At 41.3% G+C, this 27,172-nt stretch overlaps 1 protein-coding gene across 1 annotated transcript in view; it reads left to right on the top strand.

Annotated features, from left to right (window-relative positions):
• The window catches only part of EFCAB2 (EF-hand calcium binding domain 2), a 132,376-nt gene that overhangs the window by 41,930 nt on the left and 63,274 nt on the right, over positions 1 to 27,172 (top strand). Inside the window, exon 2 of the mRNA XM_047840954.1 lies at positions 21,775 to 21,859. Within this exon, the coding sequence (XP_047696910.1) occupies positions 21,775 to 21,859 (85 nt within the window). The remainder of the gene's footprint in view (positions 1 to 21,774; positions 21,860 to 27,172) is intronic.

Genomic DNA, 27,172 nt, shown 5'->3' with positions numbered 1-27,172 from the left:
TCCTACCATCCCACCTAACGGGAGAGGAAACAACAGAGAAACACTTGGGACACTCATAGTCCAAAGGCATGGGCTCACTGAGACCTAATCGCGGGACTTCTAGAACACTATCCCCAGCTCCCACACCTCACCATTACATTATAAAGGCCTTCCTATTCCTTTCCCTGGCACATCATGCCCAGCTATAAGGAAAAAATTACAATGCATACCAAAAGGCAAAAGAACACAACTAGAAGAGGCAGAGCAAACATCAGAACCAGACGCGGCAGGATGTTGGAATTATCATAGAGAATTAAGAAAGAAATTGTGATTAATATCCTAAGGGCTCTCATGGATGAACTAGACGGCACGCAAGGATAGGCAATATAAGCAGACAGATGGAAATCCTAAGAAAGAATCACAAAGAAATGCTAGAGATCAAAAACTGTCGTAGAAATGAAGAATGACCTCAGTGGGCTTATCAGTAGACACAACTGAAGGAAGAATCTCTGAGCTTGAGGATATATCAATAAAAACTTAAAAAACTAAAAAAAAAAAAAACGACTGAAAAAAACCAGAACAGAATATCTAAGGACAGTGGGGCAAGTACAAAAGGTGTAACATATACAAAATGGGAATTTCAGAAGAAGAAAGAGAGAAAGGAACAGAAAAAAAAAAAAGGAAACAATCATGACTATTTCCCCTAAATAATGTCAGGCACCAAACCGCAGATCCAGGGAATGGGGGAACACCGACAGGGACAAATGCCAAGAAACTACACCTAGGCATATAATTTTCCAACTACAGAAAAAAAAAAAAAAAAAAGAAAATCCTGAAAGAAACCGGAGGTCAACAAAAAAACAAACAAACAAACACTTCACTATAGAGGAATACAGATAAGAATTACATACAACTTCTCCTCAGAAACCATGCAGGCAAGATGAGAGTTGAGTGAAATATTTAAAGTGTTCAGAGAAAACCCCCATCAGCCTAGAACTCTCTATCCTAAGAAATTATGCTCCAGATAAATGCAAGAGAAATAAAGACTTTCTCAGACAAACAAACATTGAAGGAATTTATTTTCGGTTGATCTGCCTTGCAAGAAATGTTCCAAGTTCTTGAGTAGCTCAGTCAGTTGAGGGTCCGACTTCGGCTCAGGTCATGATCTTACAGTGCATGGGTTGGAGCCCCACATCAGGCTCCCTGCTGTCAGTCTGTCAGCACGGAGCCTGCTTCAGATTCTCTGTCCCCCTCGCTTTCCCGAAAATAAATAAATATTAAAAAAAAAAGTTCTTTAAAGAGGAGGAAAATGATATAGGTCAGGAACTGGGATCTCTATGAAAGGAAGAGCACTGAAGAAAAAATAAGGGTAGGTAAAATAAAACTTCTATTTTTCTTATTCTTAATTGATTTTAATAGACATAATTTGTTCAAAATTACACTAACAACAATGTTTTTGATTATGTATGCTTATGTATATGTCTTATGTACATATACACACGTATGCTTATGTTTGCTTATATAAATGAATGACAGCAATGATGTAAGGGGTAGGAGGGAGGCATTAGGATTATTTTGTTATTGTAAGGTACTCACATTACATGTGAAGTGGTATAGTATTTGAAAGTGGACTTGGATTAGTTGTAAACGTGTATTGCATACTCTAGGGCTACTAAAAAGGATTTAGGGGTGCCTGGCTGGCTCCGTTAGTTAAGCATCTGACTTTGGCTCAGGTCATGAGCTCATGGTTCGTGAGTTCCAGCCCTGCGTTGGGCTCTGCCCCTCCCCCACTCATTCTCTCTGTCTCTCTCTGTCTCTCTTGCAAAATAAATAAACTTAAAAAAAGAATTTTAAAAAAGAAGTATAATGTATATGTTATGAAAGGGCAGAACGTGGAATCATATAAAATGCTCAGTTAAAACCAGAAAAAGCAGAGAAAGAGTGGAAGACAAAAATAGGAACAAGGAATAAGGGCAACAAATAGAAAACAGCAGATAAGGTATTTATCAACACAACTATATCAATAATCACTTTTTTTAAGGATTTTTTTTTAAGTTTATTTATTTTGAGAAAGAGAGCATACACAAACGGGGGGAAGGGCAGAGAGAGAGGGAAAGAGAATCCCAAGTAGGCTCTGCACTCTCAGTGGAAGCCCTACATAGGGCTCAATTCTGCAAACTGCAAGATCATGGTCTGAGCCGAAACTGTTGGTTGCTTAACTGACTGAGCCTCCCAGGCACTCCTGTGTCAGTAATCACTTTGAACATAAGTGGTCTAAATGTACCAATTAAAAGACAGAGATTGTCAGAGTGGATCAAAAAACAAGACTCAACTATATGTTGTCTGCAAGAAACCCACTTTAAATATAAAGACACATGTAGATTAGAAGTAAATAGATGGAAAAAAATACATCATGCTATCAGTAATCAAAAGAAATTGGGAGTGGCTATGTTAATTTCAGACAGAGGACACTTGAAAGCAAATACTCAGGGATAAAGAGGCATATCACATTAAGGATAAAGGGGTCAATTCTCCCAAGAAGACATAATAATCCTTAACATGTATGTGCCTAAAAAACAGAGTGTCAAAATGCATGAGGCAACAACTGTGAGGAGAAATAGATGAATCTACTAGTCATCACCCCTCAGCACCCCTCTATCTGAAATGGACAGATCCAGCAGACAGAAAGTCAGTAAGTAAGGAGGTTCATTGAACTCAAAAACATCATCCGTCAACTGGATATAATTGATAACTATATACTATTTCATCTAACAATAGCAGAATACACATTCTTCTGAAGCTCACATGGAACATGAATCAAGATAGACCATATTCTGGGCCATAAAACAAACCTTAGCAAATTTAAGACTAGAAGTGTCCACTCTCATCCTGGGTGGCTCAGTCAGTTGAGCGTTCAGCTCTTGATATTGGTCATGATCTCAGGGTTGTGGGATCGAGCCCCAAGCTAGCTCCATGCTGAGTATGGAGCCTGCTTAAGATTTTCTCCCCGTCTGCTCCTTCCCTGCACACATGCATCTCTCTGTCTCTCTGTCTCTGTCTCTCTCTCTCTCTCAAATTAAACAAAACAAAACAACCCTCCATACTTCTAAATAACATATGGGTCAAAGAAGCAATATAAAGTGAAATTTTAAAATAGTTCACAATAAGTGAAACTAAATATACAGTGTATCAGAATGCACACTTGTTAGAGATGCAGTGAAAGCGCTTAGAAATGCATTGAATGCATATATTAGAAAAGAAGAAAGATCTAAAGTCAGTCATTTAAGTTTCTATCTTAGGAAACTAGAAAAAGAATAGCATGTTAAATCCAAAGTAAGAAGAAGAAAAGAAATAATAAGAATTAAAGCAGAAATCAATGAAATAAAAAAATTGGAAATCAATAGAGCAAATCAGTGAAACCAAAAGCTTGTTCTTTGGAAAGATTAATAAAATCAGTAAGTCTTTAGCCAGGCTAATTACAAAAGAAAAAATACAAATTACAAAGATCAGAAATGAAAGAGGGGGCATCACAACAGATCCCATGGAAGTTAAAAAGATAGTAAAAGAATAATGTAAACAGTTCAATGCCCACAAATTTAATAACTTAGATGAAATGGATTAATTCTCTGAAAGACCTAAGCTGCCAAAACTCAGCCAAGAAAAAAAAAACAAAACAGACAATCTGAGTGGGTCTGTATCTATTAAAGAAACTGAATCAACAACAACTTTCCAAAACAGAAAGTACCCAGGTGAATTCTATCAAACATTTAAGGAAGAATTTATACCAATGCTCTCCAATCTCTTTCAGAGAATGGAAACAGAGGGAATACTTCCTAAGTCATTCTATGAGGCCAGCATTATCCTAAGACCAAACCAGACAAAGACCTTGTAAGAGAAAAAATTATAGACCAACACCTCTGGTAAACATAGATGCAAAAACCTCAACAAAGTATTAGCAAATTAAATTCAGTGATGTGCAAAGAGAATTATACACCATGACCCAGGTATGCAAAGCCAGTTCAGTATTCAAAAAGCAAGTAAGGTAATTCATCACATCAATAGGCTATAAAAAAGAAAATTCACATGATCATGTCAATAGATGCAGAAAGAGTGTTTGAGAAAATACAACACCTATTCCCTCAGTAAACTAGGAATAGAGGGAAATTTCTTCCACTTGATAAAGAATATTTGCCAAAATCTACAGCTAACATCATAGTTAATGGTGAGAAACTTGGGGTTTTCCCACTAAGATCAAGAACAAGGGAAGAGTGTCCCCTCTCACCACTCCTCTTCAATGTGGTACTGTATGTACTAGTGTACCGTTTAAATGTTTGGGTCTCCCCAAAACTCATATTTGATATCCCAACCCCCAAAGCTGATGGTATTCATAGATGGTGGGCCTTTAGTAAGTGACTGGGTCATGAGGGTGGAGGCCTAATGCATGGGATTATTGCTCTCTAACCCCTTCCACCATGTGAGGCTATAATGAGAAGTCCATAATCTGGAGGAGTGCCTGGTCACCAGACCATGCTGGTCACGTGATCTCAGACTTCCTGCTCTGGAACTGTGAGAAATACATTTCTGTTGTTTATAAGCTACCCAGTCTGTGTCATTTTGTTCACAGCCCAACAAGAAAAGAAAAATCAAAGGTATACAGATTGGAAAGGAAGAGATGAAATGGATTGGCTTTACACATAAAATGTATTTTTTGGATTCTTCTGAAAGAAAATTTGCATTAAGCAATTGGCATATTTTTATTTTTAATTTTTCAATAACTTTTTTTTGCACACTTCTCATTAGAATAAGGGAAATGTTTACTTACATAATCATGTTCTCTGTGAGTATAAGAATTTTAACATCCCTCCCCTTTTCTTATAACAGCTTTATTGGTGTATAATTCATATACAGTTCATTTTTTGAAGTGTACATTCAGTGGTTTTTAGTATATTCATGGGTATGGGCAAGCTATCACCACTGTCAATTTTAGAACAATTTTACTAGAATGGTTAATTAAACTTTCATTCTTATAACTTCTTTTAAACCATTTTAACTATTTTTAAATTTTTATTTATTTTGAGAGAGAGAGAGAGGGAGGGAGGGAAAGGCATAGAGAGGGAGAGAGAGAATCCCAAGCAGGGATCGAGCAGGGCTTGATCTCACGAACCATGAGATCATGACCTGAGCCGAAATCAAGAGTCCGATGCTTAACCCACTGAGCCACCCAGATGCTCCTTAACCATTTTCAAGTGTACAGTTCAATGGCATTAATTACATTCACGGTGCTGTGCAACCATCACCACTGTCTATTCTCTGAACTTTTCATCATCCCAAACAGAAACTACCCATTAGACAATAACTTCCCATTCTTCCCAGCTCCTGGCAACCACCATTCTGCTTTCTGTCTCTTTGAATCTGACCATTCCGAGTACTTGATGGAAGTAGAATCATTCATTATTTGTCCTTCTATCTGGCTTATTTTCATTTAGCTTAATGCCTTTAAGATTCATCTATTTTGTAGCATGTCAGTGTTTTCTTCCTTTTCAAGGCTCAGTAATATTCCAGTGTGTGTGTGTGTGTGTGTGTGTGTGTGTGTGTCCCACATTTTGTTTATGTATCCATCTGTCAACAGACATTCAGTTTGTTTCTACCTTAGAACCATTGTGAATAATACTGCTATGAATATTGGTATAGAAATATCTGCTTGAGTTCTGCTTTCAGTTATTTTGGATGTGTACCCAGAAGTATAATTGCTCGGTCATATGGTAATTTGAATTTTAATTTTGCGTGGAATTTCTGTACTATTTTCCACACTGGCTGTGCCAGTATACATTTCCACCAATTATACACAAGGGCTCCGCATCCTCACCAATACTTGTTATTTTTCATTTTTATGAAAATAGTCATCCTAATGGGTGTGAAGTGGTATCTCATTGTGGTTTTGATTTGGTCACCCAGTGAGCATCTTTTCATGCACTTATGAGCCATTTATATAACTTCTTTTGAGAAATGTCTATTCAACGTTTTTGCATGTTTTTAACTTGGGTTGTTTTAGTTTTTTAGTTGTACTTTATACAGTCTGGATGTTAATCTCTTATCAGATATATGGTTGGCGAACATTTTCTCCCATTCTGTGGGTTGTCTTTTACTTTCTTGATAGCATCTTTGATTCACAAAAGTTTTAACTTCAATGATGTCCAGTTTATGAATTTTTTTGGTTGTTTCCTCTGCCTTTGGGGTCATATCCGTGTAATCATTGCCAACTCCAATACGGATGAAGATTTTTCCCTGTTTTCATCTAAAGGTTTTTATAGTCTGAGCTCTTGTATTTAGGTCTTTGATTCCTTTTGATTTAATTTTTGTGTGTGGTACAAGATAAGGATCCAACTTCACTCTTGTACATGGATAGCTAGGTTTCCCAGTACTATTTGTTGAGAAGATTGTCCTTTCTGCATTCAGTGCCCTTGGCACCCTTGTCAAAAATCAGCTGACCATGTGTGAGGGTTTATTTCTGTGCTTTCCATTTTATTCCATCGGTCTGTCTGTCCCTATGTCGGTACCACAGTGTTTTGATTATGATAACTTTGTGATAAGTTTTGAATTCGGGAAGTATGAGTCCTGTAGGTTTGTTCTTTTTCAAGATTGTTTTGGCTATTCTGGGCCCTTTGAGATTCCACATGAATTTTAGGATGGGTTTTTTGTTTCTGCAAAAAAAAACACCAGTGGAATCTTGGTAAGGATTAGATTGAAAGTGTACATTGCTTTGATACTAATTTGCTAGGGCTGTTGTAGCAAAATACCGTAAACTGGATGACTTCAACAACAGAAATGTATTGTCTAATGGTTTCTGGAGGCTAGAAGTGTGACATCAAGATGTTGGCAGGATTGACTCCTTCTGAGGGTTGTGAAAGAGAATCATGCTTTTCTCTTATCTTATGGTGGGTTGTTGGCCAGTTTTGGTATTCCTTGGCTCCTGCTGCATCACTCTGATATCTGTATTTATCTCCAAATGGTGTTTATGCTCTGTGTGTATCTGTCTCTCTGTCCACATTTCCACTTTTTATAAGGACATTAGTCATACTGGATTAGTGGCTCACCCTACTCCCATATGACTTTATCAGGTTAGTCATTACAGTTGCAACAACTGTATTTCAAACAAGATCACATTCTGAGTTTAGGGGGTTAGGACTTCAATATACGAATGGTGGGGGGAGGGTACAGTCCAAGCTATAATAGGTAGAATTATCACCTTAACAATAGTAAGTCTTCCAGTCCATGAACATGGGATGTCTTTCCACTTATTTAGTCTTTAATTTCTTTCATGAGTGTTTTGTAGTTTTTAGCACACAGGTTTTTGCTTAAATATATTCCTAAGTATTTTATTCTTTTTGATGTTACTGTAAATGGGATTATTCTTAAAATTTTCTTTTCAGATTGTTCATTGTTATTGATAGAAATGCAACTGATTTTTGTGTGTTGATTTCGTATCCTGCACCATCGTTGATTTCCTTTATTAGCTTCTGACAGTTTTATTTGTGGTATTTTAGGGTTTTCTACATGTCATCACGTCATAGCAAACAGATAATTTTACTTCTTCCTTTCTAATTTGCATCTCTTTTATTTTTCTTGCCTAGATCTCTGGCTGTAACAGCCGATCCTATGTTGAATACAGGTGGTAAAAGAGGGCATCCTTGTTTTGTTCCTGATCTTAGGGGAAAATCTTTGTCTTTCACCATTGAATACGACATTAGCTCTGGGTTTTCATACATGACCTTCATCACGTTGAGGAATTTTTCTTCTATTCTTAGCTTTCTGATTATTGATATTGTTATAGGATGTTGAATTTTGCCCAATGCGTTTTCTGTTTCGGTTGTAATAATTACGTAGCCCTTTATCCTTTATTCTATTAATGTGATGTATAACTTTGTTTTTTTGTTTTTCGGAGTTTTTTTGAGTATAGTTGACGCAAAATATTACATTAGTTTCAGGTGTACAACATAGTGATTCAGCAAGTCCACATATCATACTGTGCTCAGTCCAAGTGTAGCTACCATCTGTCACCATGCTATTACACTCCCATTGAGTATATGTCCTGTCCTGTACGTTTTGTTCCTGTGACTTATTTATTCCATACCTGGAAGCCTGTGTCTCCCACTTCCCTTCACCCATTTTACCCATCCCTCTCCTCCCCCGGCAATGATCAGTTTGCTCTCTATATTTATAGGTCTAATTCTACTTTTTGTTTGTTTGTTTTGTTTTGTTTTTTAGAGTCCACATATAAGTGAAATCGCATGGTATTTGCCTTTCTCTGTCTGACTTACTTGACTTAGCACGATACCTTCTAGGTCCGTCCATGTTGTTGCAAATGGCAAGATCTTATCCTTTTTTATGGCTGAGTAATATTCCACTATGTGTGTGTATACATATATTATATATATCTATCACGTGTATATATATTAAATATATACATATATATGTGTGTGTATGTGTGTGTGTATATAATCTTTATCCATCCATCTATTGACGGAACTTGTGTTGAATTAATGTCTTTGTTTTCTTTGGGTAATACCCAATAGTGGAATTACTGCAATGATGTGGTGTATAACTTTGATTGATTTTTATATGTTGAACCAGTCTGGCACTCCTGGAATAAATCCCATTTGGTCATGATGTGTAATCCTTTTAATATGTTAATGGTTAACGGTTAATGGTTAATTTGTTAACCACTGCATTTTACTGTCTCTCATTTTCCTAAGTACCTTAATCCTTTCCTTGCCAATTTCTTAGCAAACAGACAATTCTCTTGTTACATAAATTGTTCTATAATGTAGAAAACCACTAAGCATCACCCAGTTTCATTATAGGAAGGAAATAAATATAACTCTATTAATAATACCCAACAAAACACCAAAAAGGGAAACTCTGGAATGTCCATATCCATATGAGATATGAATTATCTCCTATCTAATTATTTTTTTTTAATTTTTTTTTCTACGTTTATTTATTTTTGGGACAGAGAGAGACAGAGCATGAACAGGGGAGGGGCAGAGAGAGAGAGGGAGACACAGAATCGGAAACAGGCTCCAGGCTCTGAGCCATCAGCCCAGAGCCTGATGCGGGGCTCGAACTCACGGACCGCGAGATGGTGACCTGGCTGAAGTCGGACGCTTAACTGACTGCGCCACCCAGGCGCCCCACTCCTATCTAATTATTAACTGTTTAGGAAGCATTTATTGAGCTTTTAGTATGTTTAAGATGTTTGACTGTCAAAGTTATTCTGAAGGTGTTTACAAGTATGGAAAAAAAACAAATAAATAAGCTAAATAAATAAATAACTACCATAGAGTTCGATGTAATAATATGATAGATATACCCATTGATGCTACCTAATTACATCTAACTGAAAAAGAGGATGAGGTTAGCCTTCAAAAAGTGTGTTACTCTTAAACTGCCTTGAATGATGAGTAGAGTCAGCCAGGAAAAAGGAGAGGACTGTTCCACACAGAAGGACTATCAAGCACAATGGTGCTATGGAAAAGCATAATGATTGGGAAACCACAAAGATTTCTGAGATGGGAGATCTGTACAGGAAAGTGTTACAAAATGACCTTTTTGAGATAGGTGGGGCCCAGTTCATAAAGGATTTCGTGGGCTTGATTAAGGGAGTCTGAATGGTTTGTTTTTTTTAAGACCCCAGGAATCATTGAAAGATTTTAGAGTCATGTGAGCAAATTTTTATTTTAGAAAGATCATCCTAGCAAGGACTGTGGCTTGAAGGTTGGAATGGGAAGAGGGGGAAAGGAGACTGCAGGCAAAAAGACAGCAAATATTAATCCTGTATTAATCGAGGCCAGAAATGATGAGGGTCTGCACTTAAGCAGTGGCAGTGGGAATGGAAGAGGAGAGACAGATTTCAGAAGTGTTTCCTATGTACAATCAAAGTGTGTTGACTATCAGATAGGACTGTGAATATGGGCCCTCTGAACTGGCTCGGGGGTGAAATTGGAAAGACAGTGATCAGGGGCGCCTGGCTGGCTCAGTCGGAGGAAGCATGCCACTCTTGATCTTGGGGTCGTGGGTTCAAGCCCACATGGGGTGTAGAGATTACTTAAATAAATAAAACTAAAAAAAAAAAAAGTGAAGGACAGTGATCAGAGAATCAATAGAAGGCAGCAACGAGAAGGAGGAGGAGTAGGTGACATGTCCTGAAGGAACAAAAAACTTAATGGAGTAGGAGTTTTTAACAGGATGAAGCAAGGACGCTCCCAGGCCACGCCGGGATGTAGGGCGCTTTGTAAGACACTGCGATGCTTGGTCTCTTCACCAAGCTGGTTTCATGGCTGGAGGGAGAGGAGGCTGAGGAAGGATTGGTGGGGGGGGACTGTTTCAGTTTAGAAGAGGCCAAAATAAATAAATAAGAACAAATGGAGCACACAAACTTTGACTAGAGTTTGGGTTGGGAAAACTAAGTGGCAATGATACAGCTGGAGAGATCTGAAAATTGAAATAGCTGTTAGACGATTTTAGTGAATTCTTGCTCCTTTTTAAGAACGTCACAATTACATGGGGGTTATGTGGGAGAATTGTCCTTATTTTTAGGAAATGCATGCTGAAGCATTTGGGGATGAGGTACTGTCATGTCTCAATGTATTTAGGGACAGAGACAGAAGGAGGAAGCCACACATGGAAAAATATTAGCCATCGTTCAATGCACGTGGCGGGTATAGAGTTGCTTACGGTGCTGAGCTCTCAGCTTTGCTTTTCTTTAAAGTTTTTATTTTAATTCCAGTTAGTTAAAATACAGTGTAATATTAGTTTCAGGTGTACAGCATAGTGATCTATCACCTGATGCTCATCACAAGTGCCCCTCCTGAATCCCCATCACCTGTTTCACCCATCCCCCACCCCCACCCCAAGCTCGCACCTTTTCTGTATGTTTGACATTTTTCTTAATCAAAGGAGTTGGAAAAAACATGACGGGCTGGGAGCAAGGGGCTATAAGCAGCAAGGGGAGCAAAATATTGCTAATATTCCTTAAATCCCTGAGATAGTTGACCAGGAGAATGAGCGACACACTCTCAAAGGACTTAGGTGATTTACCTTCGGGGAGTGATTCCCAGCCTTTAACACTTACAAACATGAGCATGGAATATAATATTTGTATAGGCTACTGGGGTAAACAGCTAGGGGAAATTTGAGGCCTGATGAACATGGGGCCTAATGAAAAAAAAAATCATTGCCTTTCCTGTATTATTTTTATAAGAAAATAAAACACAGAGTATTAGGAAATTTGTAAATGATGAATTTATATATATAAGTGTTCCAAATATATTTAAAAATTTTATTAAAAATTTTTTTAAATGTTTATTTACTTTTTGAGAGAGACAGAGCACGAGTGGCGGAGGGGCAGAGAGAGGGGGAGACACAGAATCGGAAGCAGGCTCCAGGCTCTGAGCTGTTAGTACAGAGCCCGACGCAGGGCTCGAACTCACAGACCGGGAGATCATGACCTGAGCCGAAGTCGGATGCTCAACCAACTGAGCCACCCAGACGCCCTATATATTTAAAAATTTTAATGAAGAACTTCAGCTTGCTTCCCAGAATACTTTTTATTTCTTTATTTCTTTTTTTTTTTTTTAAAGTAAGCTCTACACCCAAAGTGGGGCTTGAATTCAGGACCCTGAGATTGAGAGCTCCATGCCAACTGAGTCAGCCAGACACCTGCCCTCCAGAATATCAGATTTTATGCTTCAATTTGTGATAGTTTACCACCAATGAGAAAAAATGTAAAAGCATCTTTCTCAACCATTAAAAAATTCTAACAGTTGGGGACACCTGGGTGGCTCAGTCGGTTAAGCATCCAACTTTGGCTCAGGTTGTGACCTCGTGGATTGTGGGTTCGAGCCCCGCGTCGGGCTCTGTACTGACAGCTCAGAGCCTGGAGCCTGCTTCCGATTCTGTGTCTCCCCCTCTCTTTGCCCCTCCCCTGCTCAGGCTCTGTCTTTCTCTGTCTCTCAATGATAAATTAATGTTAAAAAAATTAAAAAATATTCTAACAGTTGAAATTATATTTATATAATCTAAAAATGTATCCTTTAATTGGCAAATATAATTTAGACAAGTTTTTTTTTTTTTTCAACGTTTATTTATTTTTGGGACAGAGAGAGACAGAGCATGAACGGGGGAGGGGCAGAGAGAGAGGGAGACACAGAATCGGAAACAGGCTCCAGGCTCCGAGCCATCAGCCCAGAGCCCGATGCGGGCCTCGAACTCACGGACCGCGAGATCGTGACCTGGCTGAAGTCGGACGCCTAACCGACTGCGCCACCCAGGCGCCCCTAGACAAGTTTTTAATAATGCAAATTGCTTTTAATCCATTTGAGCATACTTGTATCGATTATTTCAAAATAATGGTGAAGACATAATTTTTGTAACATGCATGTGTTGTTAGAACCATGTAGCAGACTGCTAAAAGGACACATCGGCTGCAGAGGGGCAGAAGTAGATGATTTATGGGAAGGTAGGGATCTGGGGCTGTTACCTAGACCCATGAATCCCCTCAGTCCCAGTGGACCACAGATTGGGTTGCACACGATGCTCCTTGGACATCGGGAACATGGACTTCTCCAGCAACTCCTTGTGCTTCGTCCATGGTAGGCAGGGATGTATTTGGTATATAGGGTTTTTTTTTAATTTTTTTTAAATGTTTGTTTATTTTTGAGAGAGAGAGAGAGAGTGCAAGCGGGGGAGGGGCAGAGAGAGAGAGGGAGACCCAGAATCTGAAGCAGGCTCCAGGCTCCGAGCTGCCAGCACAGAGCCCGACGCCGGGCTGGAATCCACAAACGGTGAGATCACGACCTGAGCTGAAGTCGGACGCTTAACTGACTGAGCCACTCAGGCACCCCTGGTATATGGTTTCTGAAATGAGAGCCCATGTGGTAGATCACCTCCTTGGTGATGTGGGGCAGTGGGTATCTGCTGGCATTTGTTGTGCTTGCCACCCGTGGGAAGGGACATGCCATCAGCTCCTGTGCTCCCCTGAACCTCCTTTGGGAAGCCCTGGAATAGAAAGATGTGCTCAGCTGCCGGCCTCATCTGGCCACAGCGAAGGACGAGAGGATCAGTATTTTTGGTGACCGTTATCCGTTCACATGTTGCCAGTGGCCAGTAGGTGAGGATTCCTGAGTTAGGGAAGTCCCAGAGTTCAATTCAGGCATTAATTATTCCCGACAGGTGATGATTGGAGAAAGGAGATACGTGATCGGGTACTTTTGGAAAACGCTGCATTAAGGTGAACAGGTTTCTTTGCTGTAGAACATCCTAAAGACTTTAATATAGTAACACACATCACGTATTTCCAAGAGGAGACTGTAGTATTCAAAGTTTCCCGGAAATATTGATCACTGAAGTCATTTATTGAGAAGCATCTTGAGGAATGGGTGTGAAAAAGTGCGCTGCAGAAAATTTAGAAAGTATTGAAAAGAAGGTGTTAAAAGTTAGTACCCCCTTTTCTTTTTTTTTTTCAGTTTATTTATTTTGAGAGAGAGAGTGAGTCAGGCCAGGGCAGAGAGAGAGGGAGAGAGACAGAATCCTAAGCAGGCTCCACGCTCTCAGTGCCGACCCCAACACGGGGCTCGATCTTCCGAACCATGAGATCGTGACCTGGGTGGAAATCAAGAGTCAGGCGCTTAACTGACTGAGCCCCCAGGTGCCCCAGTGCCTGTTGTTTATATGTAAACTTAGAGAAATCGAGGAATGCTGCCTTCAGCTGTAGGTAACTCCTGTTTCAGGACACAAGCCAGCATGAACTTTGCTGGTCAAAGACTAGTGCTCGAATCTATTAAATAATAATATTGCTTTGGGGCGGCTGGGTGGCTCAGTCGGTTAAACATCTGACTTCGGCTCAGGTCATGATCTCACCGTTTGTGGGTTCGAGCCCCACATGGGGCTGTCTGTTGTCAGCACAGAGCCTGCTTGGGATTCTCTGTCTCCCTCCCTCTCTGCCTCTCCCCCACTTGCACGTGCCCGCGTGTGCCCTCTCTCTCTGTCTCTCTCTCAAAAGTAAGTAAACTTAAAAACATAATTTTTTAAAAACCAAAAATCATCACCAGCACTTGATGCATTGAAGTTGTTTTGGTAGGTGCTTAGTGCAATAAGTCATGAAGAGGAACTAAAAAGTATAAATTTTAGAAAGAAGAGACAAAATGTAAGATCAGAAAATATAACCAACTGGAAAGCGGTTATGATTAATAAAAGTTTCAGGAAATAGATGCACATAACATAAGTAGCAGCAATAAGACACTCAACATTTACCTCAACTCCCCAAAATTACAGGGTTTTAAAAAATGATTCCCGCGTGGGGCGCCTGGGTGGCTCCGTCTGTTAAGCATCCGACTCTTGATTTCGGCTCAGGTCATTTTCTTCCAGTTCCTGGGATCAACCCCTGCATGGGACTCTGCCTGACAGTGCAGAGTCTGCTTAGGATTCTCTCTCTCCCTCTCTCTCTTCCCCTCCCCTGCTCACACTCTCCCTCTCCAAATAAATAAGTTAATAAAAAAAAAAATTCTCACTTGAAATCTTCAAAACCCATAAAAATACTCGGGCATAGTCTTCTTGGAGAATTGTATATGACTTATAGGAGGAAAACTATAATGTGCAATATTTAATTTAGAGATAGAAAAGGGATGTATAACTAATATATATCGCTTAGATGTGAAAACTACATATTTAAAAATCTTCATTCTTTCTCACTGTGTAGCTTCATTGCAATAGCAGTACAACTCCCAGTGGTGTTTATTTGGCCTTTCTAAACTTTATTTGAATTTCTAAATTTCTTTTGGAAGAATACACTGGTGAACATATCAATGAACATTCCTAAAAAGAAGACCAATACAGTGGCAATAAATAAATTAGTATGCTAATTGCATAAGACTAGACATACAAATCAGAATAGAATCAGTAGAATACACAGTCAATAGAAGTAGTCTCTATCACGTAGGACACTAGATCACATTGTGAAGTAGGAGGAAATAAATCAAATGCTTAGAAAATTAGAAATTACTAAACTAAGATTAGAAGCTAGTCTGTCACTTTGAATCAAGTCAAAATAAATGTCATATGTATGAAAGCGTAAAATGTATTTTTAAATTGTAGAAAAAAATTGAATTGAGTATTCACCAAATCTCCAGCACAAGGTGATTTTCTCTCTCCTTCTTGGTCCTTTCAAAGGATAAGTTCCTCCCTCCCCTGCCCTCCCCTCCCCTCCCCTCCCCTCCCCTCCCCTCCCTCCCCTCCCCTCCCCTTCCCATTGTAATTATAAGTTTTCTTCACACCCATTGTATTGTCTTGCGTACACACTGGGGTGCATATATCCTTTATTTAGACATCGATTAAAAGTTAGAATAATTCCCCAACAAAGAATGTTTGGATAGTACGAAAATCATTTATACTTGGCTTAGGGATGTGACAGCAGTACACTATAAGACCAGGTATCACCATAGAAGTGTCTGTCTGGCGTTGAGATAGGCTGCCTGTGGGCGGTTCTCTGTCTTGCAGAGCTCATCGGGCAAAGTCTGGAGAAGGGCACATTGTCCGCGTTGTAGGAAGTACTCGCAACTCCAGTCAAGAGTTGGACTGAACCTCCAATATTCCTCCCGAGTGTCCAACCCAGGACCAGCCAGATATGAGGGGCATAGGGTGAGGTATGCGGGCAAGTGTGTGGTGCTTCCGTGCCCTCCCCGGATCGGCCTCTCTGCCAGGACCTCCATATATGCACCAACCAGGAAGCTCCTCAGAGGACAAGTTTCAAACATTTAAAGTAGGAAAAGAAAACTCATCTGCTGTGACTACCTAAAAATAAAAGATAATATAATTTTTCAGTGACCTTAAAGTTAATGTCATGGTAAAAACACTCAATAGTAGGTTTAGAAGGAACATGACTCGGGGCGCCTGGGTGGCGCAGTCGGTTAAGCGTCCGACTTCAGCCAGGTCACGATCTCGCGGTCCGTGAGTTCGAGCCCCGCGTCGGGCTCTGGGCTGATGGCTCGGAGCCTGGAGCCTGTTTCCGATTCTGTGTCTCCCTCTCTCTCTCTGCCCCTCCCCTGTTCATGCTCTGTCTCTCTCTGTCCCAAAAATAAATAAACGTTGAAAAAAAAAATTTAAAAAAAAAAAAAAGAAGGAACATGACTCAACATAATAAAGGCTGTCTATGAAAAACTCAAAGCTAATATCATCCCCCATGGGGAAAAAGTGAGCACTTTTCCTCTACGGTCAGGGACAAGACAGGGGTGTCCACTTTCACTACTGTTATTTAACATAGTGCTGGAAGACCTAGCCACTGTGATCAGACAACAAAAGAAATAAAAGGCATCTAAATCAGCAAGAAAGAAGTCAAACTTTCACTATTTGCAGATGACATGATACGCTATATAGAAAACCCTACAGACTGCATGAAAAAACTCCTGGAACTGGTAGTTGAATTCAGCAAATTTGCAGGCTACAAAATCAATGTACAGAAATCAGTGGCATTTCTATAAACCAATAATGAAATAGCAGAAAGAGAAATTAAGAAAAGAGGCCCATTTACAATTGCACCAAAACCAATAAGATGCCTAGGAATAAATCCTAACCAAAGAGGTGAGACCCGGACTCCAAAAACTACAAAACATTGATGAAAGAAATTGAAGAGGACGCAAAGGAATGGAGAGACATTCCATGCTCATGGAAGAACAAATACGGCTACAATGTGGTTTTTTATGGAACCACAAAAGCCCCCAAATAGCCAGACCAACCTTGAAAAGGCAAAGCAAAGCTGGAGGCATCACAAATCCAAACTTCAAGCTGTATTACAAAGCTGTAGTCATCAAAACAGTATGGTACTGGGACAGAAACAGACACATGACACAGTAGAAAACCCAGAAACAACCCCGCAACTTTATGGTCAGTTAGTCTTCGATAAAGCAAGAGAATATCCAATGGGAAAAAGACAGTCTCCTTCAACAAATGTTGGGAAAACTGGAAAGGAGCATGCAAAAGAATGAAACTGGACCACCTTCTTACACCATACACACAAATAAATTCAAAATGCATGAAAGACCTAAATGGGAGACCTGAAATCATAAACATTTTAGAGGAGAACACACTTAGTAGCCTCTTTAACATTGGCCATAGCAACTTCTTCTAAATACTCCTCTTAAGGCAAGGGAAACAAAAGCAAAAATGAACTATTGTCAAGAGAAGAAGCTTCTGCACAGCAAAAGAAACAATCAACAAAACTAAAAGCAACCTGTGGAATGGGAGAAGGTATTTGCAAATGACGTAGCTGATAAAGGGTTAGTACCTCAAAAATGTAAAGAGCTTATAAAATTCAACACTCAAAAAATGAATCATCCAATTAAAAATGGACAAAAAACACGAACAGACATTTCTCTGAAGAAGACACGCAGATGGCCAACAGGCACTTGAAATGATGCTGCACATCACTCATCACCAGGGAAATACAAGCCAGAAGTTCAATGAGGTATCACCTTACACCTGTCATAATGGCTAAAATCAACAACACAAGAAACAGCAGGTGTTGGAGAGGATGTGGAGAAAGGGGAACCCTCTGGACTGTTGATGGGAATGCAAACTGGTGCAACCACTGTGGGAAACATGGAGGTTTCTCAGAAAGTTAAAACCAGAACTGCACTACGATCCAGCAATCGCACTGATAGATATTTACCCGAAGAATACAAAAATACTCATTCAAAGGGATACGTGTACTCTGATTAATAGCAGTATTACCTATAACAGCCAAATTATGGAAACAGCCCAAGTGTTCATTGACTGGGGAATGGATAAGGAAGATGTGGTATATCTATACAATGGAATTTACTCAGACATAAAAAGAATGAAATCTTGCCATTTGCAATGACATGGATGGAGCTAGAGAGTTCTATGCTAAGTGAAATAAGTCAGAGAAAGACAAATACCCTATGATTTCATTCATATGTGGAATTCAAGAAACAGAACAAAGGAGCAAAGGGAGAAAAAAGAGAGGCAAACCAAGAAACAGACTCTTAGCTATAGAAAACAAATTGATGGTCCCCAGAAGGAAGTGGGCGGGGGATGGGTGAAATAAGTGATGGGGATTAAGTCATCACCTGTTGTGATGACCATGGGGTGATGTATGGAAGTGCCGAATCACTAAATTGTACGCCTGAAACTATATTACACTGTACGTTAACTAACTGGAATTTGAATAAGAACTTAAAAAAATTAATAACATGACCTTAAACTTAGAAAGCGGACATCAGTTTTCTGCACTGGCAGTGTTACAACCAGTGAGACTTTCCCAAGACATTATTATGACTAATTAGACCCTTCCCAATGTCCCACACAAATTCAACTGTCGCAACTCACTGTATTTCAGTGAGATAATAAGACAAACTCACAAAGATGAAATGGACAAGACTGTTCACCAAAGAATAACTATAACAGTGGAAAATTGGAAACAGCCGAAATGCCTACACTTCGAGGGTTGGTTAAATAAATTATGATAAATCTCTATAATGGTATACCAAGCAGTCCCTAGAAATGATAATGTAATAAACATATTTTTGAAATGCAGGATGCTCACAATTTATTGTTGAGTGCAAGTTAGATTAGAGGACAACAAGAGAGTAGCTAACCCCACATGGTAGGATTCAAAGTGATTTTTACCTAATCTAAACTTTCTTCTGTATCCTTTTTTTCTTCCAATAATCTGGTATGCTATGGATGGTCAGCAAGGATGTGAAGCTCGTTCTATTTTAGAAAAACAAATGCAAACAACTGACCTGGAATTTTTTTTGCAGTAATTATGACACAAGGTTAAGTCTTCATTATTTAAAATTTTCTTTTCTTTTTTTTTTTTTTTTTGAACGTTTATTTATTTTTGGGACAGAGAGAGACAGAGCATGAATGGGGGAGGGGCAGAGAGAGAGGGAGACACAGAATCGGAAACAAGCTCCAGGCTCTGAGCCATCAGCCCAGAGCCCGACGCGGGGCTCGAACTCACGGACCGCGAGATCGTGACCTGGCTGAAGTCGGACGCTTAACCGACTGCGCCACCCAGGCGCCCCAAGTCTTCATTATTTAAAGAGCACCTACAAAACTTGCCAAGAAAAAACGGGAGATCCTAGAGGAGTGAGCAGACAACAAGAACCGATCGTTCACAGCAGGTCCGCTTGTGATCAAAGGAGAGTAAATTTAAATAATCAGATGACATTTTTTTGTTTTTTGCTTGTGAAGTTAGCAATGTTTTTTATAATAAAGAAAAATTAATATCAGTAAGTTGTGGCATATTCCTTTGGTACTGTGAAAAATGGAAGGTTAGATAGGTTATGTTGTAGCCTGGAAAGGTATAACATTTGAGTGAAGGAATTAAGAGTTACGGTTCTTAACTAAGGAGTACTAGCAATTAGAGTGTGGGAGAGAGCAACCCCTCTGAACTTTGGTTGATACCTTGCTGGCTATAAATGTGGATACAGCATCTGACGCAAACCTAGTACGTAGTGTTGTATTCAGTAAGTTTTCGTTGAGCGAAAGGATGGTATATGAAATACAATATACTAAAGGTTGTGTGCGAAGAAAGATTGGATGAAAATCTAGCAAAATGATTCGTGGTTATGTTAGGGTAAAGGGAATATGAGTAAATTCCCCCTCCCCCCATTTTCTGTAATTTGATGGTATTCTATTTATAATTAAAATAATTATATGAACTCAATCTCTCCCTTTCTAGGTGTCCTAGTTTTACTTAGTATCTAAAAAATAAAATTTGAGACTTCACTGCATTTTCCCCCTTTAGGCTTCCACTCAGCCAGACACGTTGGAGTCAACCTCAATTCTTATCTTTTTCTCTGCACCTAACACCAAACCTTATCAGCGAGTCCTGTTTGCTGTGCCCTTTAGAATATATCCAGAATCCTGTCATTTCTCACCGTCTCCGACTGCTTCCATTTTTATCCCTGCCATCATCAGTCTCCCTCTAGAATATTGCAATAACCTCCTAAGTAGTCTCTCTTTCCACCCTTGTCCCTTTCCAGGACATCCTTTAAGGGGAGTCTGGGTGGCTCAGTTGGTTAAGCGTCCGACTTCAGCTCAGGTCAAGATCTCATGGTTCGTGACTTCGAACCCCACGTCGGGCTCTGTGCTGACGGCTCGGAGCCTGGAGCCTGCTTGGGATTCTGTGTCTCCTTCTCTTTCTGCCCCTCCCCCGCTCATGCTCTGTCTCTGTCTCTCAAAAATGAATAAACATTAAAAAAATATTTTTTAATTAATTTATTTATTTTGAGAGAGAGAGTGATCAGGGAAGGGCAGAGAGAGAGGGACAGAGAGAATCCCAGGCAGGTTCTGCACTGTCAGCACATAGCCCAATGCAGGACTGAAACCTACAAACAGTGAGATCATGACCTGAGCTGAAACCAAGAATCAGACACTTGACTAACTGAGCCACCCAGGTGTCCTTTTCCAGTATATTCTTTTATTATTATTATTATTATTTTTTAACATTTATTTATTTTTGAGAGACAGAGCGTGAGCAGGGGAGGGACAGAGAGAGAGAGGGAGACACAGAATCCGAAGCAGGCTCCAGGCTCTGAGCTGTCAGCACAGAGCCTGATGTGGGGCTTGAACCTACGAATTGTGAGATCATGACCTGAGCTGAAGTCAGATGCTTAACCAACTGGGCCACCCAGGCCCCCCTTTCCAGTATATTCTTAACATCGTAGCTGAAGTGGATATAAGCCAGGCTATGTCACAGCACTGCTTTAGAACCCTCCAGTGATCCATCATCTCATTTAAAGTAAAAAACAAAATCCTTAAAGCAGCATGCAGGTATAGAACCCGTCTTCTGCCCCCAAATCCCCAAATGCACACCTTCTGACCTTATTTCCTACCCTTCTGCCTCTGCTGTTCTCTTTGCCTAAAAACTCCTTCTGTGGATATTCACAAGGCTGCCTCTTCCCCCTCATCACTAGGGAGGCCTTCCCCCCACACCCCCCATCCTCCCCCTCCCACACAGCCAGCACTCTTCATAGGCCTTCCCTGCTTTATGTTTTCCAGGCCCATTTGACCTACAGTGTATGTGTGAGCTTCTGTATCTCCTCCAGTACGCATAGCTCCATGAGGTAGGGACTTCTGTCCATTCTGCTCCTGGCTGTAACCTTAGCACCGACAGTCGTGTCCAGCACATAGTAGAGCCTCAATAAATACTTACCGAATAAATGACTTCCTAATTGTTTCAGAGAAGTAATTCTTAGTCTCAAAACTCGTTTGAAAGCTCTTTGAGAGAGTGTCACATGTGGCCTTTGCATGCCTTCCCAGCCCCCGGCTTCCGCCCTCCTCGGGCACAGCAGGGCAGGTGGGCATGCCGGTGACCTACAATCAGTATCTAGTGCTGGGTTCCTTCTGCCTCTTCGGCTGGGACTCTCTGCCCAGACGACTCGGGACAGAAGACACGCCGTGTTGGAAGCTTCCTGTGTCTCGATCGCGGTGGCCCCATGACCCTGTACACGTGTAAACCCCGTGAGGCTGTGTACTCGAGAGGCGTAGGTACTCCGATAATGCACCGTGTGTGTCTCGTGCCTCGGGAAACAAGAGTCCGTCCGTTCCCTGACTCCTCGAGAGGGAGGGAAGCATGCTAACTGGTGCGTTCGGATGAGGAGAGTTCCGCGTGCTCTTCCTTATTGAGAAGTTCTAGCTGAGCGGCTGAAATTTCTGTTCGGAATCCCAAGGGAGAGTAATTAAAACAATTTTTATTTACTTTGTCTTTTGCAGACATAACCGTAGCAGAGTTCCACAAAAAAATCAAAGACGCCTTTGAAGTGTTTGACCACGAGGCGAATAATACGGTGGATGTGAGGTTTGGACGTGTCTTCTTTGTTCTGATTCTAAATGACGGACACAACTCCTAAAATAGAGGAGGGGTCTTGTCTTTTTCCAGGCCTTGGATTTCTTATGCTGTTTAAAAGTGTTTATTTCCCTGTGCTCTGTGGAAGCCCTCTACTAGCTAGTGCTTTGGATCAATACTGTTTCCTGTTCTTTATAACCTGGTGAAAAGAACATCCACATTGCCCGCTGCAACCTCCGGACTGTAAATTCTGTGAGTGAGGTGACCCCTGCTGTAGCATGATTGCTGGGCACATAGTTGGCGCTTGGTAACTATTGGTTGAGTCGAGTGAACGGAATTTGCTTTTAAAATAAGTAGGTTTTGTGGGGCGCCTGGGTGGCTCAGTCGGTTGAGCGTCCGACTTCGGCTCAGGTCATGAGCTCACAGTTCGTGGGTTCGAGCCCCCCGTCAGGCTCTGTGCTGACAGCTCGGAGCCTGGCACCTGCTTCGGATTCTGTGTCTCCCTCTCTCTCTGCCCCTTTTCCGCTCATGCTCTGTCTCTCTCTGTCTCTCAAAAATGAATAAACATTAAAAAATTTTAAATAAAAAAATAAATAGGTTTTGTGTGATCGAGCCAGAAATTACAAAGAAAGATTAATAATACTTGAACAGTGATACGCTCCCCAAGTCAAGTAACAAAAAGAACCCAAACAGAAGAACATACAAAGAGGAGAGAGAGACATGAATACTGCTAGATCGGGAATGGAGGACAGGAGACAATAGTTTGAGACCAGAAAGGAAACAAAGCAAAACAAAAAGGCAGAAGAGACTGTCCACGAGAACAGCAGAGGCTGTGGGATCCAGGCCACGGACATCCCAGAGAGGCCACGGACCTTCCTTCCAGGAGACCGAGCCGAACGAGGAACATGTGGGGGGATCACAGTCTCGAAACTCAGAAGCGAGGACACAGAGGCCAGCGAAGCAGTGGGAAGTGACAGAAGGGCTAGTCGGGGGACTCAGTGCTTTAAAGGAGCCACACCGGCGGAACCACCGCATGCGATTTTATTTTGTTGGCCACACATTGTAACTGTGTGTATTGTGTAGTGTCTTCATCCCTGAAGGCACAGGTGTGACTGTAGGAGAGGAGACTGAGAAGGGGCGGTGCCGTTCATTACTTTATAAAGTTGAGTTTTCTCCCTCCACCGTGTTTCTGGGCCTTGAAGCAGGCGATAGATAAAGTTGGGAATTCCGTTCCAGAACCACCAGCGCGGTCGGCCTTGTGTGAGCCTTGGCTCAGCTGTTGCCGAGGATGTGTGTGGCTTCACGTGGCTTCAGATGCACGGGCCACACGGGTGCCATTTGGGGGGCACTTTATCCTCAGGGTGGGTATATCATAGGAGGAAGACATCCGGTGGGGCGGTCGTGCCGGTGACAGGGTTTGGGATGAGGTGGGGAGCATGTGGCATGAACGACTCAATCCAAGGATGGCTCTTGCCTTCGCCTCAGACCTCTTGCTGAGGCTGGAAGGTTCCCCAGGGGGCAGAGGACAGAGGTAGTGTTAGAGAGGTCAGGGAGAGCCAGAGGAAGACCAGGGGAGCAGAGAAGAGAAACCAGTATTTGCTTGAGGCTTGTGTCTGACAGGTGACCTGTCGTTGGGTGTGGGGGGCTTCGGGGACCTTCCCTCATCTCAGTCTTTTTACTTGTGTGGCAAGAGTTGGCATCTGTAGGGGCGCCTGGGTGGCTCAGTCGGTTGAGCGTCCGACTTCGGCTCAGGTCATGATCTCGCGGTCCGTGAGTTCGAGCCCCACGTCGGGCTCTGTGCTGACAGCTCAGAGCCTCGGGTGTGCTTTGGATTCTGTCTCCTTCCCTCTCTGCCCCTCCCCACGTGTGCTCTGTTTCTCTGTCTCTCAAAAGTAAACAAATGTAAAGAAATTAAAAAAAAAAAACATTAAACAATTACAAAAAAAGAATTAAAAAAAACCACAACAAGACATGGAAACAACCTAAGTGTTCATCGATGGATGGAGGGATAAAGAAGTTGCGGTATAGATATACAATAGAATATTATTCGGCCATAAAAATGAGGAAATCCTGCTGTTGGTGACAGCATCATTGAATCCTGAGGGAATTATGCTCATGAGATAAGTCAGGGAAACACAAAGACCGTGTGATTTCACGTATAGGTGGGATCTAAAATGCGAACAAATAAAAAAACAAACTCAGGAAAGGAGACCAGGACACTGGTTACTGGACCAGTGGATACTGGACATGGGGATGGGGGAGGGGAGCCGGAGGAAGCTGGTTGCGAGGTGCAAACCTCTAGTTACGCGGTAAGCACCGGGATGTGATGTCCCGCAGGACGGGTACAGCTAACGCTGCTGGGCGGTTTGTAGGGAAGAGGTGAGGAACGTCAATCCTGAGTTCCCATCACAAGGAGGCCTTTTCTTTCCTTTTCTGTTCTGTTCTTTCTATTGTGTCTGCAAAAGAGGCCGGATGTAGGTTGGACCTGTTGTGGTCACTGTGTCCCAACGTGCGTAACTCGCGCCGTCATGCTGCAGGCCTTACACTTACACAGTGACATCTGTCCGTTGTTCCTCAATAAAACTGGGGGAGAAAAGAATTGAAGGCAGAAGTCTATGTAAAGAATAGCGTAGGGAAGCATCTGACAGAGAGTCCAGAGATGTAGCTAAGGGCTCGGTTTGGGCAGGAGAGAGCTGTTGCTGGAGAGGCTCCCAGGACACTTAGCTGTGTCTCTCCTACAGTGTAAGTATGGTGCCATTTTCTTGGTAAGGCAGCCCTGGGCTCCCTTAGGATGAGTTTTGGGGCAGTTACTCTCCTTTCTCCTCACCTCTGCTTTGCACGAATTGAGAGATTGAATTTGAAATTGTACCGCCGTGTAAAACATCATGAAATGGGCCTCTGCTGCTTTCCTCCCGGTCGGAGGGGCAACCCCAGGTCCGGAATCAGACTGCCGGGGCTCCACTCCCAGCCCTGTGACTGAGGAACTTACTTATTCTCTCTATTTACTTTGGCCTCAGAGGAAGGATCCTTTCAGGGGTCTGGGAGGTCTTAACTATTTTTATAGTAACTTTAAGACAGTATTTGCTATTTTCATTCTCAATTTCTCACAAGTATGTGTTGGAGGTTTTGAAAAGCTACATGATGTGTGATATTGCAACAGATTGAATGCAGAACCAGATATGAGAATCCAGCTGTCTTCTGTGAAGCCCGACAGCAGGGAGATTTGCAAACATGGAAAACGGTGCCGTTCTTCTAACGCAGTTTGTTCTTGTTTGGAAAATGCACTTACTTTTCATAAAATTACATACACTTGCACTGGATTTATTTATCGTTATTCCTAAATGAATATTTTAAAATATTTAAAAAAGATTTCTAAGGGCGCCTGGGTGGCTCAGTCGGTTAAGCATCTGGCTTCAGCTCAGGTCATGATCTCACGGTTCGTGAGTTCGAGCCCCGCGTCGGGCTCTGTGCTGACAGCTCGGAGTCTGGAGCCTGCTTCGGATGCTGTGTCTCCCCCTCTCTGTGCCTCTCCCCTGCTCACGCTCTGTCTCCCCCTCTCTTTCAAAAATAAATAAAACATTAAATTTTTTTAAAATTATTGAAATAAAACAAAAAAGTAAAAAAGATTTTTAAGTGAATATTTAAAATATTTTTTAAGTTCTTTATTTATTTTGAGAGAGAGCATGTGCAGGGGAGGGGCAGAGAGAGAGGGAGAGAGAGAATCCTAAGCAGGCTCCATGCTGTCAGGGCAGAGCCCGTTGCGGGGCTTGATCTCGCGAACCGTGAGATCATGACCTGAGCTGAAATCAAGAGCTGGATGCCTAACTGACTGAGCTCCCCAGGCACCCCTAAATTTTTTGAGGTTTAATTTCTAATATGGTAATAGAGATAAATGTAACTCACATAAGGAAAAGCTCTCTGGGGATCTCTATAATTTTTAAGAATGCAAAACACATTTTGAAACCAGAAAATTTGAGAACCAGTGTTGTCAGTGGTCATTTTTTTAAAGCTTTTAGAACAATATTAGCTCAGAACAAACTAGCTATTATTAATAGTATTACATTATTAGTAGTAACTTTAGTAGTAGTATTATACTTTAGGACAATATAATTAGTAGTATTATACTTTGTATTATTGAAGTAAATAATTTAGTTTTTCCTCTGTTTGCTCTGGATTAGCAATTATACATAACAAACCTCTCATAAGAATTGTTTTACTTATTTCTGTGCATTGCGTGTTGAGTTTTTAAGTTCTGAAGTTCATTTTCCTTATTAACTAGCTTTTGAAAGTTGGCACCTTGAAAACCATTGAGGCAGATTTTTAATGTCATTAATTGGGACCATTTTAATTTTGCCTCATATAAAACGTAGAGCATGATACATTGTGACTTAAGTACATTTTCCTGTTCTGTGTTCAGATTTCAATCAGTAAGACTGATTGAGAACCAAATTTTTGTATAGATGAGATACAGACGAGGGATAAAATTCAAAAGGTACAAAGAATAGTACAGGCACATCTTTCTACCTCTAACTCCGGCTAACCAGTTCCTCTTTTTATTTATTTTGTTTTATTTTATTAAAAAAGGTTTTTTTAATGATTATTTATTTTTGAGAGAGAGAGAGAGTGAGACAGAGTGTAAGCAGGGGAGGGGCAGAGAGAGAGGGAGACACAGAATCGGAAGCAGGCTCCAGGCTCCGAGCCATCAGCACAGAGCCCAACGCGGGGCCCAAACCACAAACGGTGAGATTGTGATCTGAGCCGAAGTCAGACGCTCAGCCGACTGAGCCACCCAGGTGCCCCATGTTTTAGTTTATTTTTAAAGTTTATTTAACTATTTTGAGAAAGAGAGTGAGCAGGGGGAGCGGGGGACAGAGAGACAGGAAGAGAGAGAGAGAATCCCAAGCAGGCTCTGCACCATCAGTGCAGAGCCTGAGGAAGGGCTGGAAGTCAAGAACCGTGAGATCGTGACCTGAGCTGAAATCAGAACCTTATCTTCTCAAACTGGAACTCTGTACCCCTTGAAACAATAACTCCGCACTCCCCCTCTTGCTAGCTCCCGGCGGCCACTCATCTACTTTCTGTCTCTGAGTTTGACTGTTCTTGAGATGCCATATAAGCAAAGTCATACAACATTTGCCCTTTTGTGTCTGGTTTATTTCTTCTAGCATAACATCTTTGAGGTTTATCCTTGTGACATGCGTCAGAATTTCATAGCGTTTTTTTTGTATTTAAACATTTTTTTTAACATTTATTCATTTTTTGAGAGTGAGATAGACAGAGCATGAGAGGGGGAGGAGCAGAGAGAGAGGGAGACACAGAATCAGA

This window comes from Prionailurus viverrinus, chromosome F1 (genome assembly GCF_022837055.1).
Source record: "Prionailurus viverrinus isolate Anna chromosome F1, UM_Priviv_1.0, whole genome shotgun sequence".
In the NCBI taxonomy this organism is placed as follows: domain Eukaryota; kingdom Metazoa; phylum Chordata; class Mammalia; order Carnivora; family Felidae; genus Prionailurus; species Prionailurus viverrinus.
Note: the sequence above shows the minus strand (reverse complement) of the source record. Positions and strands in the feature narration are given on the sequence as shown.